This window comes from Haemorhous mexicanus, chromosome 11 (assembly GCF_027477595.1).
Source record: "Haemorhous mexicanus isolate bHaeMex1 chromosome 11, bHaeMex1.pri, whole genome shotgun sequence".
In the NCBI taxonomy this organism is placed as follows: Eukaryota; Metazoa; Chordata; class Aves; order Passeriformes; family Fringillidae; genus Haemorhous; species Haemorhous mexicanus.
The window spans coordinates 19,401,531-19,421,833 of NC_082351.1; the positions used below are offsets into that span (position 1 = coordinate 19,401,531).

Consider the following 20,303-nt stretch of genomic DNA (forward strand, 5'->3'; position numbering starts at 1 on the left):
TGCCAGCTGTGGTTCTGCTGGAGCAGGGATCCTGCACAAGGGGGGAGTTTTCCTCTGCAGCTCCAGGGCTGCTGGAGATGGGCCTGCTCTCCCTCTGGGAATGCAGGGCAGGAGAAAGCTGCTCCTCTGGGAATGCACTGGGCAAAGGCTGCTGGGCTGTTCCCAGGGCAGATTGTATCCAGGGAGGAATGCTTGGCTCCTCCCCTGGGCGGAGCATCTCCCCATGGGATGCTGGAATTTGATCAGCGCTGCAGGGACACTCAGAGGCCATGGACAGAAGGGATCTGCTGGAGGGAGGATTGGCTGTGGGAGAGATAAAGCACACTGCCCCACCTGGTTTTAGCAGGTGGCCCATCGACAGCAGATAACTGCCCCCCTCTAACAGATAACAGAGAACAGAACACACACCCACACACACCCCCAGCCCCACCCTGCATCTGCAGCCTAAAACAAGTGACTCCCTGGAGCAGAGGCTGGACAAGATTAAGGGAATAAAGCAGGTATTTACTAAAGGCCTTCAAAAGCTGCACCTTGGGCAGTCCAAAGCCTCAGAGAGGGGCTACACCCAACATGGACAATGGTCACAAGTTTTTCAAATAATTACAGGTTTGGTCTATTCGCATATCAGGGGTTAATCCTCCACTTTTAAAAGTCATTCACCCCCATTTACTCCTTCCCAATTCACTTTTGTTGCTGCTTTTCAGGGCCTGAGGCTGAAGGGTATCCTTGAGTTTCAGGCCTAGAGGGGTTCTTTGATCTGACCAAAACGTGAGGACAGCAGTCAACACTCTATATGGAACTCAGAGTTATACACTAATGCAGTACAGGATTTGAAAAATATAAAAGATAAAATCCTGAAAATATAAAAGATAAAATCAGTAGCACCTGCACACCCAGGGCTGAAGTGAGCACCTGAAAGGGAAGAAAGAGGAGAGTTCATGAACGAGCAACAAACCCCAAACTTCTGTGGCCATCTCAGAGCCAAAGCCAGAGGGGATTCAGCAGCAGTTCATTTATTCCAGGCAAAAAGCCCAATCCATGAGAAACGTGTGTTCAGAGGAGGGGAAGTAGGAGCTCGACTTAAGGCAAACACTGCAAATTGAAACAATTATTCAGTGTTGAAATCAAACACTTTACCCTTCTGAGCACATAAAAATCTCTCAAGGAGAACGTTTTCTTCAGTTTTTCTTTTTAAAAAAAAATTTTAGGGTTAAGAGATATGCTAAAGCCTGAGTTCTCATTAATGGTACTGGTAAGATTAACAGCAAGAATTAAACAATTCCATTATTTCTTAATGGCTTTTAAAAATGTATTGCCTTAATATTTATAATCAGACTCTTTAAGATTAATAATGCTGACTTGCCACCTCCCCATCACAAGCCATTTCTCACACTTACCCAACTTCCACAGAACTCTCCAAAGAAAAAAAACTGAAATCACATCTGACAAATTCTGAAGTAAAAAGGAAAGAAACCACATGCATCCATACATTATTTTTTTATTCCAAATCCAGCTCTTGGTTTACATTGTACAGAAAACACAGGCAATCCCAAAAGCATTCAGGACTTGCAACATTACACAAGGTCCCAAAACTGAATTCATCACACTGATGCCAAGCTGCCCCTTAGACTCTAAACTTGGGTAAACTGGAGAGACCAAAAAATAATTTTTTAAAAAATCAGAAGTAACAAGGAACAAGATTCCCATGATCTGTTAGGAAAACTTAACCCAGAGCTATATCCTGCTTTAAAAGATCAAGTGGCCCAGAAGTCTCATGGATTCCCTCAAATTCCAACTTCCAGACACACCCAAGATGGCCCAGATGCTCTTCAAGCCACAATCCAGATTTCTGCTGTTGTCCAAACTCCCTCAGGATTTACTGGCAAAACCCAAAAATCCAACCAAACCTCCTTCTGCAGCCAAGAAAATTTTGTGCTATTTGAAAAGCTGATCAACACAAGCAGTCTTTTCATCCCAGCAATATTAAACCATAAAGGCTGAATAACAGGCTGGCTATCAACTGTTGACCCTGCACTCAAATTTGCTGAAACTGGTGAATGTTGGCAGGATATTTTGCCCTTGGATGAAGTCCCTGCAGCCTCTCCTCCACACATATGTTCAACCATTTGTTTTAGTGATGACTTGAAAGAGCAGCTCCTCATTAGCTGCTCCTGTGCAGACTCCAGCACTCACCCTCTGCCTTCAGCAGCATCACCTGCACCCCAGGAAGTTAAATACATACAAAGATTTTCACAAACCAAGCTTCAAATGCCCAGCACTAAAGCCAGCAGTGCAGGATGGCAGCATCACCTCTGAATGATGCTGAAGTAAATAAACCTGAATGTCACTTTGGACCTCAGAACACCAGCCTGTCATGGCAGGAGAAAGCAGAGACATGTGACTCCATGCAATTAATAGTGTTTAAAACATTTGCCTCTAAAACCTGGCAAACTACCAAAAATTTTACACTTTTTTTTTTTTTTAGTTTAAAAAGCTTTTTATTAAAAAAAAAATACCTGCACAGTTCATAATTAAATGTCTTCTTTCCTTTGACTTGGTTTCATTCAAACACAGACATTTTACTGGCTTAAGCTTTATACAAATCCCACAAGGTAGAAACCCAAACAGACACATACAAATACAGGAGATGGTATTGCTCAAGGGATTTTTTTTTTCCCCCCACCTCATATTAAGAAGTGCAATTTTGCTTCTATGGTCCTTTAAAGTGAAACAGTTTTTTCCCCTCAATAAAACAACACTCTCCAGGAAGAATTGCACCACATACACAAAATATATGAAGGTCTCAGCTCTACCCAGCTGCCCCATGGCCTGATTCAGGTCTGAGAGATCTGTATGAAAATTGTGCTTACAGTAACTCATCCCTGGCAGCACAGACAGGGCAGTAAATGCACCCACACTCTGTGAAATTGCTGGGGAAGGGAAGTCAATACCACCTACAATGAGAGCAGTGAAATGTTGGTATTTACCAGAATTCTCCTGCTTTCCCATACACGTGTGCCTGCCCCGAGCCACCTGAACTGTGTGGCTGAACTGCAAGTCCAGCATGGGGACACATAGCCCAGAAATCCATCATTTAACACAGAACTCTGGGGTTTTATCTCACTGAACTTGATTCTTCCACACATCCTTCTGGCCCCACTTAAGACAAAAGAACTACACTACCTTCATTTTCCTCTCTAGAACATCTCAGCTCCAGGGGGAATTGCAAAAAGAACTCAGCTTTGGTTTAATATTCCCTTCACTGAAAACAGTGAACTGTGCTACTGGCTTTAAAAGATTTCATTTAAAAAGTTTTCTGGATTAACTCTTCAGCATTTTGAGGAAACAAGGATATTAAATATTAGGCTTTTAGTGACTCCAAAAACAAGGTTCCTCACCAGTTCCTTTTCTTTCAGCTGCAGCTGAAAGACATTTACACATTTTATCATTTGTCCTTAAAAAAAACTAGAAGGCCATTCCCTTTAGAATCCTCAAAAAAAAAAAAAAATCAAGTTTTTTTTCCAATTTGCTCAAGTTTCCCAATGCAGAGTGCTGGTTTTTGTGGAAAAGTAGGAAATGCCCAGATCACCTGAAATTTTAAGTACTCACTTAGGAAAATATTTACCTGCTGAGACAGAAAACTGACTGAACCTACTGTGCAGACCTCTTGTATTGAAGCATTTATAACTACAGGGACAAGAGTCAAAGTTCATATTTAAATGCAAAATCATAAGGCTGTGCTCTCTAATGTGAAAATGTTTCTAAATTTAAAGCAAAGCTTGCAGTGTCTGCTGACCCTGGACCTACCCCAGAAAACCTTACATGAAATGGGTGGACATGTCTTTGTACAATATTTCAGAACCTGGAATGTAGAAATACAGTGCAAAAAACCAGAAATAGTCTGAAAAAATAGTTTTTACATATCAGAACCTCCCAGATTAGAAAGGAATTATAAAGTAGAGGTATGGTGCTAAGAAGTTGTCTGACAAATTAACAATGGGTTATTTCCCTCACAGGGGGAAATTTTTTTTTTTGGGGCATGTAGTGACAGGGCAGGGGGGAATGGCTTCAAACTGACAGGGGGTGGGTTTAGATTGGGTACAAGGGATGAATTCTTTGCTGTAAGGGAGGGGAGGCCCTGGCACAGGGTGCCCAGAGAAGCTGAGGCTGCCCCTGGATCCCTGGGAGTGTCCAAGGCCAGGATGGACAGGGCTGGGAGCAGCCTGGGACAGTGGAAGGTGTCCCTGCCATGGCAGGGGGTGGAATGAGGTGGGCTTTAAAATCCCTTCCAACCCAGGCCATTCTGTGATTAATTAAAAACAGTATTTCAGTCAGAAGTCTAATTTAGAATTCATCATGTTTTACCCTAAATGGCCACTTTGAATGCTGTGAAACATGATTTGCAGCCAGAAGCACCAAATACATAAATTCTTCCACATCAAAGGAGTAGTTTGTAAATTTTGGATGTTCTCCCAGTGTTGGGTGGTGTCCCTAGAAAAACAAGATAAGGACTTTTAGACAGAAAAGATCAATACATCTTCCATTCAAAAAAGAAAAAAAAAATTGAGGATCTGCCATTTTAATTTATTATTTCTGATCCACTGATCTGCTCTGAGGCAAAAGAATCAGCAAAGGAACTGCATGACAGCCATGCTATGAATGGCTCATGGCCAATTAATTTCATTTCTCTTCTTCCCTCAGCCATTAATATCAAATGATTTCTTAATCTTAACGGGGAAGTTGATTTGGCCTAAGGAATTAATATCACATTTCAAACACCAGGACAGAGGGAGGTACAGCAGGAGAGCTGTGAAGTCCTTCCAGCACCTCACCCTTGCAGTGTGGCCACCATTACCTGATCTTGAGGGAACACTTTATTCCTTTTCCTCCAAGTGATGTAATGAATGCCCCTCAGCCTTGCCAAATCCAGGTAACAACGTTCATCTTCACAATTGTATCTAGGGACAGGCAAAAAAATCCATATTTACCTACAGAGGTTATGCTGAAGTTGCTGGGGTGAAACAGGAAAAAATTGAAATGCCTGTTGTCCAGTTGTAAGGCACCAAAACTGTGGACAAATTCTGAAACAACAGCAAGGGCTGCCTTCTGCTGTCCAGATGTGGCCCTGGAGGCAGTTTGAGGCACATCTGCATGTCAGACATGTCCCTGTCCAGCTGCAGCAGCTCTTGGACATGTGACTGAGTTTCTGAACTTATTTGGAGACTGGACAAAACATTCTTGAGCCAAGCCTATGCTGCAAAACAGCAGTTCTGCAGCCTTCCCACAGCAGGATTGCCCAGGATGGAGAACTCAGAGCTCTTCTAAGAAGAATTCTGCATTTCTGCTTTGTTCTGCAGATTGGAGTGTCTGCCAACACCCCTGCTTTGTGACAAAATGTGTTTTAAAGGAAGCTACAAGAGAAATGTAGGCAAAACACAGGACTGACCTTGGCCAGCAAGCTGGTGCTCATGTCCTGAGCAGAAAAAGGAGGATGTAAAAACCTCCAGGGGGTGCTAGCACATAATCAATTCATATCAATAATACGATATGAATGGACATGCACATTATCAGTTCACCTGGATCACTAAAACATCCTTAGAGCTCAGACTCACCAGGCACAGCCTCAGCAATGAGGTTCTCTCATTGTTTGCACTTTCCCCATTATATTTGTACCATGGAAGAGTAAGAAATCCCAGGCTAAGCCTGTATGATATAATTACACTGTGTTTTATAATGAAAGCTTTCTCTCTTTTGATCCCCAGGAGAAGAGGCTGCCAAATATGAAGTGTAAACAAGGCTGCAAGACAAACATTGATGGTCAAATACCAGGAAGGGAGAGGCTTCATTAGCACACAGCAACAAACAGGAGCAGTTGTGTGTGCAAGGGAAGGACAGACAGACTTACAGCTCGAAGACAACAGCCCAGTCTGGCAGAAAGAGCAGGTGGGTCAGGCCAGCTCCATGTATCCCAATGAAAATATCAGAGTTGTGGGTAATTCTCAATTGCTCTGAAAATTCAAGCTCCCTGCAGACAACACAACAAAAGTGGTTAAAAAATTTAAAAAAAAAAATTAAAAAGATGATGTGGCAGCTCTATCCACTCCAGCAGAACATGGAGAAAGCACAAAATTGGTTGGCTGAAGGGAATACTGGAACAGAGAATTGATTTTTCAAGGAATAATACTAAGAATCACAAGTGCTGCAGCCAGCAGTAACTCAGCATGGAAGTCAAAGAAATGCAGGCAGGTTTCAAAACTTCACAAGAACTTGTTTCAAAAATACTTTGGTCAGTTTAAAGTTTTTTAAGTTTAAGAGTTTTTCTGTTTACTTGCCTTTAAAAAAAAATGCATCACTTTAAAAGAACCTCCAAAACTAAGAACAAAATACCCCAAACAAAACACAAAAGACCTGTTTCTGAACTGCACTCAGTGTAATGTAAAACACACAAATAAACATCCTCCCTCTGTCTCTGTTTGGTCAGAACATGAATGTCCCAGTGCTGCTGGTTTCTCACTCTTCCTGCCTCATTCAGGACAGCTCCAGGTGGAGCTGCTGCCCTTTGGGACAGGCATGCATTGTTTGGGAACTTCTCCTTCAGCCCATTTCTTCCTGGCACAGTGCCTGCTACAGCTGGCACCACAAACTGACCTCAAGGGGTGTCCTCGGGGGCCACCAGAGCAGCAAATAATCAGAGTTATTATTGATGACCAAACTAAGGCTCATATAAAATAAGACACTGACATCATTGGAGAGAAACCTCTTTTAGCCCAGTTATTGCAGAGCAAAATGCAAAAAGGTGATGAGAACACAGCTGGCCTTGGGAGAGGGAACAAAAGGGATTTCCAGCCTTGTTCCTTGTTCATTCAGCTGAAACCTGAGCCCACTAACCCTAACTAGTGCATTATGGAATGGGTGTGCTCCACCACCTCACCCAACACTTTTCCTTCCCAGTCCTTGGATTTTGCCAGGTTAGCCCTGGGGACAGACCCAGCTGGCAGCAGCCACAGGCAGCAGGAGCTCCCAGCAGCTTCCTCCACCAACTCACTTGTACTTGTAGTCCACCACTCTGACCTCCAGCGTTGACACTGTTTTCAAAGCATTCACCAGCTGGGGAGAATAATAAAAAGACAAGGATTTGGTGTCCTCCTTTAGTTAATTGCTCCCTGGCACTCCTGACCTGGGGAAGATAAAACCAACTTCTGTTGGTTTTATCTTCTTCATAAAACCAGTGTCTTTGCCATTTTACCAGAACACCAACTATGAGCAGCAGTGGAGGCATCAACTGAGGACAGCCCAGCAGAAAAAGCACAAACCCTTTGCTCTGTCTGCTCTGCCACTGAGCTACTGCAGCACACGAGCCTCAGTTTCTCCCTCCATAAGGTGGGGATGATAATCCCAATTCATTTTTGTCAGGCCTTCACAGTAAAGAGTGGAAGCAGGTATGAAAACATTCAATAATATCATTTTACCATGAAAGAAGATTTTACACAAGTCCGTGAAGTTGCATGATTCAAAATCAAAAATCAGTATGGAAATTCATTATGTTCTGAGTGCACAAACTCTGATACAAGGGTTTGTGCATTCCAATCTGCAGGCATTACAAAGGGTTTTGTTAGACTTCAACACTGGAGATGCTATAAATAAAAGGAATAATTTGAAAGTGAAATAATTTAATTTTATCAGAAGATCTGCAGTGTCTGTTTGCTCAGAGGAAATGCTTTCAGTATTACATTTGCAGTCTTCCACTGGATATTTAGAAAGGGCAGCAAGGTTCAGTGTCTGGGGTACAGAAATGGAGACTGCCTAGAAGACATTTCAGAACAAATTAATATAAACACTGGACATATTTGTCCAAGTTTTGCCAGAAAATGGATGTCTTGGCTGTACCAAAAAAAAAAAAAAAAAAAAATCAACCCAATAAGCAAAATTTAACTTCTTACAAATATTTTTTAAAGATACAAAGGACCACACCTCGTTCTGGTTTAATATTTTCCGGTAATCTGTGCTGCGGGCGAGGATGGTGACTCGAATTTTCCCATCCTAAAAAGAAAGAAGCAGCAGTGTATTAGCTAAGAGGCAGCCCTCACAAGAAAAACAATCCCAAAATCTTCCATATTTACTTCTGGCAATTATTTGAGCAACTAAATATGTTCCTTCCACACGTAATATAAAGATGGTGTAACCACCTTAAAATGCACATTGTATTTTCTGACAGATTCAAAGCATCAAAAACTTTGTGAAAGTCTGATTATTAACCAAGAACTAAATATTTTCTGAAAGATTTCTATTATTCAGTACAAAAGAGCCTTTGTGTTACACATTATCTGGCAGTTTTTGAAAGCTGGAAAGCAGCTTTCTGGATGGCTTGTGCACAAGTTCCTTGGGAAAAAAAATATTTTACTTCTATAACAGCTCCTCCTTTTACCTCTTTTAATTAATTGGACTCACAGGGGTGAGCGCTCCAAGTGAAATAAAGAGATTTAACTGCATGGCTCCCATTAGTGTCAGCAGGAGAAGCATAACTAAATGCCTGTGCAGAGCTCTGAATGTGCCCCTCAGCAATAATTTGTGGGCTACTCTCCAGCAGACACTCCAGCTAGCCCAGAGCTGCCCTGGCCACCAAGGCAACGTGCAGAAACCATCAGTGTGAGCAGCAGAGAAGCCCAGAGCACACAGATGGTGCTGGGCAAGCATGGAAGGAGCAGGTTCCTCTGTTTCCAGCTCTGATCCCAGCTCAGCAGTATCCAAAGGGATTGATAAAGGGCAAGCTCTGCTCTGCTCTGCTGTGTGGGATCCCCACTGCTGCTCCATGGAACTCGTGTCTGACTCAGCTGGGAAGGACACAAAGGCCTCCAGCACAGGGAATGGACACAGGGATGAGACCCTAAGGATGGAAGGAGAGTGCTCTAAAGTCTGTCCTACAGAAGCAAGACAGAAGGGCAACTTCCACAAACATACACAAATGTTCTCTGAAGGCCTTGACAGGGAAAAACCAAACCCTAAACATCACAGGAAAGGACAAAAAGGACACAGGTACACCCCATTCCCCACTGGGTTCAGTTTGCTGCTGCTGTTCTCTGGCAAGAACCACCAGCTCCATATTGCAGCTGCTTTATGCAGTTATCACACCTTGGGTCCTTCCTGGGTGATATTTAATCTGTGCAGCACATGCTGAGAAAAGGCTCTGAACAGCCCCGTGCCGTGACAGCCAGAGATCTGAAATTAAAAAAGGAACTGTTAATATACAGGGTTATTTCACTCAGAAAACTGAGCTTTGTGATCAGGTTTGTAACATTCTTGAGGAACAAAAGCCCAGTATCATGCACTGTGCTATTCACTGCAGCACAAGTGGCACTTTCATTTAGAAGGAAATACAACTCTAGTGCTAGAGCCTGAGTGTGTGAGCTAATACCCCCAGGGAAGTCTGACTGTGCTTAAGCTCTTGTGCTCTGCACAAATACCAGTTAGTTCACAGTGCCCACCCATTAAAGGGGAATAATTTGCACCTCCTGAGCTCTGACATAGGAGACTGCACACAACCAGCTGGAATAACTGAAAAATCCCAGTCTTTAGGGAAATTAATTTCGTTTGGAGCTGGAACCTTCACTGCAGTGTATTTCATTATATTGGAGGGATTCCCCAGCTCAGATTCTACCCTGCAGGTGGGGATGGATGGATGGATGGATGGATGGATGGATGGATGGATGGATGGATGGATGGATGGATGGATGGAGGCACTCACCAGAGGGGTGTTATAGAACAATCCATACCGCATCCGAGGCAGCAGAGAGAACACAGCTTCCTTAAAGCACACCTGGAAGGGGATCAGAGGAGTTACACCCACCCCACTGCTCCTCCCCAGCCCATTCACTGCCAGCCCTGCTCCTAATGAGGCAGCAATTACTGCTCCTGCCAAGGACAGCCCTGTGCCAATGAACACAACAAAGATCCCAAAAGAGCTCTCCTTTGGGACAAGCAAGTGTGGGAAGAGGTGATGAAAACGCCCCCAAGCAGAACAAACATGGACTGAAGAGAAGGAAACCAGTTAGGGACTTTATGACTAGATTGAGGAGGCTGAAATGAGCTCTGAATAGATGCAATTTTTTGGTGTAAATTTTTTTTTTTTAATGATAAGCAGCAAGAATGCCAAGAGTTATGGGGCAAAGAAACAGCTCAGGAGGAATCAGAAGACTTCAGAAAGACCATTTGAAAACCCTTAACTTCAGCTGGGAGTCCTGCAGAAGGACACAAATTTAGGTCCATCTATATAAGGACAGATACATCACAGAATCAGGTTACAGTTCTGTCTCTTGTTTCTAAGGCAGAATACTCATATTACACAAATGAAACATGAATGGAAAGTATTAATGCTTTCCTCTGGAACACCCATAACTGCAAGAAGCTTGAGATGTTGTCATATTGGCTCCCTAGTGACCATGAATTAAAACAAAATATAGAATTCCATACCCTTTTGGAGTCAAAAGTTTTCAAGTGAATTATTTCATAGTCAGTAAAAGCCTTCCATGTCTCACTGAACAGGTCACCATAGCCATATGAGCTCTAGGAGGAATGCAAAAAAAACCAAGAGTACAACAATTACAAAAATGCATATTAGAACCTCTCTTCATGATTTACAGGTTCTGTACATGAGTTTTAATACAGTTAATATGTGCAACACCACCACGAGACCCAAGGCAGCCTAGCACAGAACACAGATATTACACAGCACCAAACTCTGGGTTTGCACTGGCAGGTAACTCAAATTACCTCTCAGGTGGTTAATTTTTAATAGAAATTTCTCCAAATTAGCAAACTAGACAATTTCTTCAGTACCAGATTATAATTTCTGAGTTAGGAGTGAGAATTTCTTACTACTTTTCCCAGAGTCAACAGAACACAAGTTAAATTTGAGGTAACACAAACACAGGGATGGTAGGAGGCCTGAATCTCAGCTTCTGAGATTTAAAAAAATAACACCTGGGAATTCAAGTGCAGCACTGAAGTTTGAGGTAACAAGTCACAACAAGCTTGTTTTGCATTTGCCTGTTTGGGGATTGTCACTTGCATATGGCACAGGTATCACAAACCAGAGGCAATGATCTGATGTGATGGAATAAATACCTAGGGGGTTTCTATACAGAGCAGTAAAAAACTTTCCTTCTCTGAGGAGCTTTTAAAGGGCCATCTACTCCCTCCAAAGTTATCCCAGCAGCAGGGGCTCCTGCCTTCCATCTGTCACCTTTCCTACACGTGCCAGGGCTGAGTCACCACCTCTGGCTCTTGGAATGCAATTAAATGTGCCCTCAGTAGCCCTGGTGCAGGTTCTCACTAAAGCTTCCTTTCAGCTCAGGGGCTAGCTCAGGCTGCTTGGAAAGTGGAAACATTCTAAATAAGAGATTTGAAAATAGGACTGAAAATACAAATGATAGCAGGAGAGAAGAGATAGCTGGTGAAATGTAAAAGAATCTAAAGGGCACCAGATTTCCTTTGGTTCAAGAGGCCTTCCTCTTGCTCTGCCATTAGGTATTAATCAATTTTACAATCCAGACTCCCTTCTGACCATGTATTACAAGAACTGCTCTTCCAGATTAGAAGTGGAGAACTGATGAAAGCACCACTTCCTAAACCTCTCTGCTCTCCTTAAAAGTGCTTTATAAACATTTCTTCCCTGCATTCACAGGTGATCTGCACCCCAACACCCAGTGGAATTCCTACTCATTTTCTGCTTTGTTTAACCTACACCTAAGGGCATTACTCTTTAATAAGAACAGTAGGTAGGAAGTATGGCCAAATCTAATTACATCAAGTGGAAAAAAAAAAAAAAAAGAGAGAATGAATAATAAGCCCAAGTCCACCTTTTGATGAGCACAGACAGTTCATCAGCAGTTGACTGGTGCCATCACCTGGTTTTACATAGCAATGAACTCCAGCTGCCTGGGCAGGTGATGCTCATTTAAATTGATAACAGTGTGGCTCTACTTTGAATGCTACATCTGAAAGAGTGATTTGATTCTGCGATATAAGACAAAGAGTTGCTTTTCAAAGTAATTTGCAATGCTGTCTGACACCTGATCTCTTCAGAAAGCCACCAGAGCTGGGTTAACAGGTCCTGTGCAACACCTAGAGAGCTCACTTATCTGACAGATGGCACTGATTTTAGCTTTAACATACAATAGAATTAGAAAAAAAGAGTTTCTTCTAGCCAAACAGGTTTCTCATAAAACAGCAAGCAAGGGATATTTGCAGCTCTCTACTGAAGTTTAGTTGTCCTAGCACTAAATGCTCAGAGAGAAAACTCATTTATGATCACAAAACAGGTGTGGGACAGTGTCATATTCAAGAACTGCTGGACCTAATTATGCACTTTATCTGGCATATTACAAATTGCCTCGTTGTTTTTTATTTAGTTTAATACCCTCCTCCACAACTTAAATACTGACCAAGAAAACTAATATTACTCAAACACAGTAATGGTTTCAACTCAGCAGTACAGCAGAAACAGCCCCACTTAAAAATTTGTTTTATGCAGTCATGGCAATGTGAGAGGTGATTGAGGGAAGTAATTGCAAGAGGGCTGCTTAAAGGAATTAAATATTAAAGTCTGTTTTAATATATATCAGGATTTAATTGAGCTGTTTTCTTTACTACAGGCTGCACTTAACTGATTTACAAACATGCAAGACAGCATTTCTTTTTAAATACAGAACAAACAGTTCAGCAAATCTACTTCAATATTCCAAGAGAAAAAAACTTTAAAAACCAGGTAAAACTTTAAATGCTACAGATTAGAAACACTGATCAGATTATTTCTGAGGTCACACCAAAAAAAGGCATAACTTATGGGCTAGCATAGCTAAGCATTCCAACAGCACCATGGTTTGTCATAGAAAACTGTTCTCTAACTATTGCTCATGCATCTGCATTAAAAGGATCCAGAAATGTATCAGTTCCACATGGCTGTGGCCACAAGAGAGCTGAGGATTGGCTACTAAAACCTTCAGAGCCTCTAGAAAGCAGAAATACAACCCATCACAGATATGTTAAAAGCAGAGCAGACTTACAGTGTCCCACATGACTATGTTGACATCAGTACTGAAGGAATTATTGATATGCTGGGTAATGTAAAGATTGACAAAATCACAGAAGTGATGGTACATATTAACACCTGAGAAAGAAAGAATTGTTAGCAAAATACTGCATTACTTGCTCCACTTTTATTGGTTTATGCATTTTTCCTGGTTAGCATCCTGCATTTTATATTAGCTACCTCTGCTTCTGACTCCTTGAATCCTCCTAATACACCCTGGAAAGGAACCTCTAAAAGGGATGAACCAAGGAAAGAAATCTCTTGTAAAATGTGGGGTTTTTTTTAAAAAAACAGAGTTAGAAGAGTGGCCAAAAGAAAGAATGAGATGTGCTATTTCTCTTTACAGTCTGCAGCTGGTGCCTGAAGGATGTGAAAGGATCTCCTGCTTTAACACAGCCCAGCCAGACAGGGAAACATGAGAACTGGCCTTCAGCACAGCTCTGGTTCTGCTTTGGAGGGGTGAGGGAAGCTCTGTCCGTGGGACCACAGGACACAACTTCAACTTTCACACCAGCCAAAGCCCAAGTCACCCCTCAGGTCCTCTCTGGTTCATTCTTGGTGCACAAAAATCTCCCACAAAACAGAGGAGGGAACACAAAGGAGGCAACACAGCCCAGCCCCTGCAGCAGCTTTGCAGAAAGCGTCAGGCAGTGGCAGGGGAAGGGCAGGAGCTGGGGTCACAGCTGCTGTGTGTCACAGGGACAGAGCCCAGCTCAGGAGCACCCAAACACTGCTCTCCCCACTGCAGCTGCTGGCTGTCCCCATCCTCAACACCCTGCCCCACCAACACTGCCCTGCAAACCCTGCTGCACCAACAGGAAGGCTGGGGAAGCTCCAAAAATGTCAGATTGCTGAAGGTGCCTGGGTGCTGCCCCTCGTGGAGCACCACCTCTGTTCCCCACCCTCCAAAGCTCCTGCTGCAGGACACAGACACCCACACTGGGTGTTCCATGGGGTGGAACCTGCCAGGCAGAAACACAGCCTTTGGCACAAAGTCACACACTGCCAAACCACAGCCCAGAGAGCAACTCTGCAAGGCAAACAACAGGAAATCGTTCTGATTTTTTTAAAAAAAATAATCTGTGGGAAATCATAAGATTTTCAGATTTCAGTTTCCGAGATTGTCACTGGAACTACACCAAAAATGTAACTAAAAATTCACATAATTTTTCATAATCCAAGGGAACTTTAACTGTCACAAAGGCATAATGTAAATGGGGAAGTCAAATATGAGCTTTTTTTACTGCAGTACAAAAAAAAAAAAATAAAGATACCACTTACCTGCATCTAATTTCATGAAATATGTTGGCTTTTCAATAACAATGTCACACTTCCCATCTTCCAGAGGCCTGAAGTCTAATGCAGTGAATGTCTGGAGTTCTGCAAACCTAGAAAGAGTCAATCACACAGAATATGCTTTGACATCAACACACTCAAACCAATGTACTTCCTGTGTCTCAGATGTAGTAAATGTCCTTCCAGTCCATTTCAGTTAACAGGACTGCTGAAAACTGATGGAGTCTGACAATTAAAATTATTTGAAATTATAATGGAATGTTCTTCAGGGCTTCTAGAGGTTAAACACTGCCTTTGATCTCAGGAGTGAGCAGCAGCTTTGATCTCCAAATCAAGGCAGCAGGGATGTAACAAAGAGCCTCAGAACCTGGATCTGTGTCTTCACCCAACTTCATCTGCCTTGCCAGAGACACTTAAGTGAGATTTCCATGCTTTGGTTGGAATAATGGAGAGGCAATATTTATTGTTCCTGCATCTAAACAAGGATGAGCAGCTGTGATGACAACAGCAGGTAGAGGAGGAAATTCTTCCTCCTCTGCAGCAGTTCTTGATTTAAATTAAACATCAATGAAAAACAGGGGAAGAAAAAGAAAATAAAAGCAAAGAATAAGAATGAATTATTATATGGACCTTAATGGCTTCAGTTCCTTCATCAATTAACTGGCAAGGCAGCTTTGAAGTGCTAACATGCAAACTGTGATGCTCTGCACTTCCTACTCAGCCTGTGGACTCAGCCCACCTCACATTCCCAGCCAGGCCCCCTGGGAACACCAGCACACATCCACATCATCCTCCCCAAGGGCTGTGGGAACTCACCCAGGGCCAGCCTCAGGCACCACAAAACAATCACCCCTTGCACACACAGATTGGGCACAGCACCAGCACCTGGCCCAGAAAACACCTGAAGGTTACAACTTCCAATTCCAAGGTGTTTTCACATCTTCTGCTGCTGCAAGTGAGGCAGGACACATTTACACAGAGTGTGGCTCAGACTTTCTGCAGAGATGTAATTACCAGAGGTTTCTAATATCAACTCTCAAACTGACCCCAAAAGGAGCAAGTCTTTCCTCAGTATTAAATCCCCTACACACAGCTGGTCTGGCAATGACAAAAATAAAAAATAATTAGCAAATTAACTTGGAAGCAGCCCTGACAAGAAATTCTTACCAAGACTGCAGAGGGCTCTTGCGCTGACCTTCAGCCAAAAATGCTTGAACATCGAGGGTACAATGACCACCAATTTCTCCCTTCTGGAAAAAGTCTTCTTTGAATCTAAAGCAAATTAGAAAAAGTCTATCAGCTTTTGTGCAACAGGGCTCGCAGTGCCCTGCAAGCTTAATTACTAAGCCAGTGTTACTTAGTCTCAGTTTAGCAAGGCACTTCACACGTATTTAAACCTTGAGTGTTTTCCTCAGTGTAAATCAAGAATTTCCCACAACCCCCAAATAACCATGGTGGTGTCCTTGAAGGTGTAGGCATCATCTTAGAAAGCAGCACTAATCCAGCTGGAATGTTTTTAAGAATTAATTAGTATGTGTAAATGTACCCACATGAGTAATTTTATCAAATTTTGTTTCATGACAGTGATGCTTCACCATCATGTCAGGACCATCACTGGTTGGAGTTCTTGCTTGTTTCTAACGATTTCTCACTGAAATTCACCTCAGATTTCACAACCCACTTTGCTACCCAAGGATTTTACATGACATTTGAAGAGTGAGATGTAAGAACAAACTTCCTGAAAATAAGTTGCCAGCTAGAAGCACTGTCTAAATTAGCTCTCAGGACAGGCTGTGATGATGACAAAACCCATTCTGAAGGGTAATATCAGTCTCAGTCATTAACCAGGCCAAGACACTGACTTCAAAGACAAGTCAGAGGGTCATGCCAGCACCACTGGCATGGTTTTTTCATCCAGTTTCCAACATGTAGCTTTTTAATTCAGGGTGTAGAAGATCCAGGTTCAGATCTCTCCTCAGTCACTCAGTATCTAAAAATGCAGCTCCTGGATCTGGTATAAGGGCACAGGAAATGCCTTGGTTCCTCAGACAAAAGCAATTGTATTTTGCACATCATCTGATCAAGGAAGGACATGACTGAAGACACAGAAACATCTTCCTCTCTTCCACCAGGGAGGATTTCAATCACCCATCATCATTCCATAAAAGTAAGAACTTGGGTTTTTACACCACCAGCAGCAGCCAGCAATGAAGAGGGGCAAACCTTTACAAGGCTTCAGCTAACAAGCATCTGATCAGCAGTAAAACTGCTGCCAGTAAAAAGTAAAAAAAGTAAAACCCATAGCAACAAGCAATCCAGCTTTGTTAAACCAGTTCTCACATCCTTTTCCCTGCCATCCCATTTTTGCTATAACCCAGGCACATCAGAGACCTGTCATGGTTTCTCTTCACAGCTCGTAAATCAATGTACAGGTTTGTTGCTCTGCAGTGCTGAAGGTACTGGGAGCAGGTCAGAGATGAATCCCCCTGGTAAGAACAAGTAGAATCCTGTCAACAACAAAAATTATTTTATAAACAAGTGCAAAGCATCAGATCTATCAGAAATACCTACTGTTGCTGCAGGCTTGCAATGGGTTTTCACTTCACTGAGCCTCTCCTGAACATACCCAAAGTCTGCTTGTTTCCAGAATATCTGCTGGGCTGTCTCAATGTCACTTGCCCTGGTGTGTGAAGGAGAGAGGAAACAAATCAAGGTTCTGTTGCTCAATTCTAGTAATAACTTCAGCAGATCACATTTTTCCACTGAAAGTGGAAGAGAGGAACCAGCCAGTTATTTTATTGGCATTTAAGATGCCAAAACAGGAAGCACTTATCAGCTGCAAGTAAGTGAAAACATCAACTACAATTTAATTTAAAGCTATTCTCCCCTAAAAGGGTACACATTTTTTTTCTACATTTTTTCCTCTGTTTTTAAAGCTAAGAAAGGAAATATAGCTATTTTAGGACTCTGAATTCAAGGCTACATCAGAATAATGAAAACATTCTGGCAGGAAGTATTTCTAGCAGTATTTTCTTCCTTAAAAAGTTAAATTTTTTAAATCATGTTGAAAGGCTCATTATGCATAAATACACACACATTATATATATATGTGTATATATATATATACACACACACACAGAGGTGCCCACAAAAAAAAATCACACTTTAAATTCTAAGTATTACAATAATGCTTGCTTCACTGCTATATCAAAGTGAGCACTACACTATTTTTTTGCCACAATGTAGAGTAGATATTTAAAATTAAACTTACCACCCAGTTTCAACATAATCACACACTGGGTAACTGAACCTGTTCTCTGACCTGCAAGATTTCTCATAACCCCAGCAGGATTTCAGTTTCTTCAAGTGTTTCTGCAACACAGAATGACTGAATCAGGTTTTGCAACAGGAAAATGGGAAATGACTTAAGTAAGTTGTTAGCTTTTAAATGACATCTTGCTCATAAATCTTGCATAAAAGGCTTTTGGTTTGGTCTGTTTTCAAAAGAGTTTGAGAAACAACACCCAGATTCCTCCTACACAGCAGAGGCTCCAAAGAGGACACACATGCACATCAATGTCATTCTTGTCTTTTATAGGTTCTAAGACAAATCCTTTCCCTGACTAATTGGCAAGGAGACCAATTAACCACCGTCTTTAACTGCTGCAACAAGCCACCCCAACAGGATATTTGAACAAACAAACAGAAAAAAAGCAAACTTACTTTATACGGGCAAAGAGCATCCTGCTTACAGATGTCAGCAATGTGCTGGTTATTGTGCAGAAAGTAGGGGATGTGCTCATCTGGCAAGTTGATGGCTCTGTAGCTGTAGAATGGCTCTTCTGGAATGTTTGGGAATTCAGTAGGATTTTCAGCTTGGGAATTAGCCAGAATTTCTTGCAGTAGCAATCCAAACACAAGCAACATAAACATGGCAACCTATGAGCTCTGTACTTTATAAATAAAATAGAAAACAAAAAGAAATTAACTTATCTGTAGCATTTCAAGCACACAGGACAAAATTCAGTCAGTCAGACATACAGTCAAAGAATTTGTACTTGCATTTCTGGGGTGGTTTCTTTTTCCTGTGAAGACCAAACTTTCACTGAGAGGCCAGACTGCTCAACCTCAGGATTATCTTTGAATCATTAGTCACTTAGTGTTATTATGCACTACAAACTCCCAGTCAAGCTAAACTGGGTGTGTTTACTTTAGCTAAATGCCAAGGGATCCTGAGAGTTCAGTGTGGAAACCAAGTATAGAGCATGAAATATCCAGTGAGAAGGGAAAAAAAGTAGAAAAGCTGGGGGGAGGGGTGAGAAAAGAAGGATTTTTAGTTTTAAAATAAGTATAAAAACAACACATTCTCCATTTTGAACTAATAAATAGGGAGACAAAAATAGAGGGTCATAGCTAAGTCTTACAGGATGCCTGTTTTTAGTGCTTAACATCATGTTAAAGAAACTTGACTACTGAGTATATTCTATATATAATTTTATTTATAATAGAAGTGTATTTATATATGTACACACACACAGAGGCCCACACATCTGTATACCCTAAAGCTGACTGCATACCTTCCTGCTAATGGAACCTTCTCATCTAACACCCCTGCTTTGAACCATTAAACTTCCTGAGGAAAAGAAATGTATGGCCTGTATCTAAACTCCACCTTTTTTGGCGTTATAATTTGCTAAAATTTGCATGCTTGCTTTCAACTGAAGCCTGTAGCAAAATTCCTACGATACAAGTAGTTTTACCTGTTTGGTTTGAGAGGAACCACTTCAGCTTTCCCAGGTACAGAAACCTAAGGCGGGAGAGGAAGGTGGAGTTAGGTATGTCCTGCAAAAGGAGATTTCCTCAGGGCACTGTCCCGCGCCTGGGGACGCGTTCCCAGCAATGAGAGCAGCTGCCACGGCCCGGGCACTGCGCTGAGCGGGCACTCGGGTCACATAGCGCGGGGCACGGGCAATTTCACACGGATCCCACCTCTCCCATCACAAACCGGGCGGTGGCACCAAAACACGCCGCCCTTCCTCACCCCCGGGCACTGTCACATCGGGAACGCGCCCAGCATCCTGTGCCAGGCCATGCTGGATTCCATGATAGATCCAGAACCGGACCCAGACCCGGACCCAGCCTCCGGCCCGGTCGGACCTGGTGCTTGACCCACGCTTGTCATACCCGCACTAGACCCGGCACCGCCGCCCTGCCCCGCGCTCCCTGCCCCGGCACAGCATCGCATCGCACCGCGAATCGCACCGCGTGTTTTACCGCGTGTTATCTCACCGCGAATCTCAGCCCCGCCGGCCCCGAGGAGCCCCGCGGCCCACGGGACCGGCCGCTCCTCCTGTTGGGCGCTCGCCGCCGGCCGCAATCCTCATGTCCGGGGGCAGCGCTCGGCGCGGCTCCGCCGGGCTCCGGGCGGGTGCGAGGGAGGGGCGGGCGGCACCGCCGCGCCCGCCCCGGGACCGCCGCCGGCAGCAGCCGGGACCGCCCCGCCCAGGGCGGCGGGAACCGGGGAAGGAGGCAGGGAGGGAAGGAAAGCAAGCAGGGAAGGAGGAGCCGCCGGGCCGGGGCGGAGGCGCAGCGCAGGGCGCGGGTCGGGCTCCGGCGGCGCGGCTCAGGTGGGGCCCGCAGCGAAGGCACCTGCCCGCGGGGAGCAGCGGCGGAGCAGCCGCGTCTTCCTTCTGCTGCCGGAAATTAAGCGCTGCCGCCCCGGGAGCGGCGAGCGCAGGATGCGGAGGAAAAGGGCCTTTTCCTGCCGCGGCCCAGCAGGAAGCTCAGGCTCCGGCACCCCATTGTTGCAGGCGTCCCCCCCGAGCCCAGGCCGGCAGCAGCGGGGCCGGGGCCGGCCCGGGACGGCCGCGCTCACCAACACCGCCCGGCGCACGGGCAGAGACTCAGCGCTGCCCTCCCC

General features: G+C 43.6%; 1 protein-coding gene across 2 annotated transcripts; it reads right to left on the reverse strand.

Moving 5' to 3' along the window:
- Positions 1-1,482: 1,482 nt before the first annotated feature.
- Positions 1,483-19,831, reverse strand: EOGT (EGF domain specific O-linked N-acetylglucosamine transferase). 2 transcript variants are annotated; one of them, XM_059856781.1, is made up of 17 exons: positions 19,673-19,831; positions 19,144-19,190; positions 18,107-18,331; positions 17,655-17,755; positions 16,955-17,063; positions 16,775-16,869; positions 15,551-15,655; positions 14,369-14,475; positions 13,062-13,165; positions 10,468-10,560; positions 9,743-9,814; positions 9,130-9,216; positions 7,972-8,040; positions 7,046-7,107; positions 5,906-6,025; positions 4,856-4,958; positions 1,483-4,491 (listed from the first exon to the last, which is right to left on the reverse strand). In XM_059856781.1, the coding sequence occupies exons 3-17, from the start codon at positions 18,314-18,316 to the stop codon at positions 4,345-4,347; spliced, it is 1,584 nt and encodes a 527-aa protein (XP_059712764.1). In that variant the 5' UTR covers positions 18,317-18,331; positions 19,144-19,190; positions 19,673-19,831; the 3' UTR covers positions 1,483-4,344. The 2 variants fall into 2 exon arrangements, with proteins under 2 accessions (XP_059712764.1, XP_059712763.1); XM_059856780.1 differs by having other exon boundaries at positions 18,107-18,336.
- Positions 19,832-20,303: the final 472 nt, after the last annotated feature.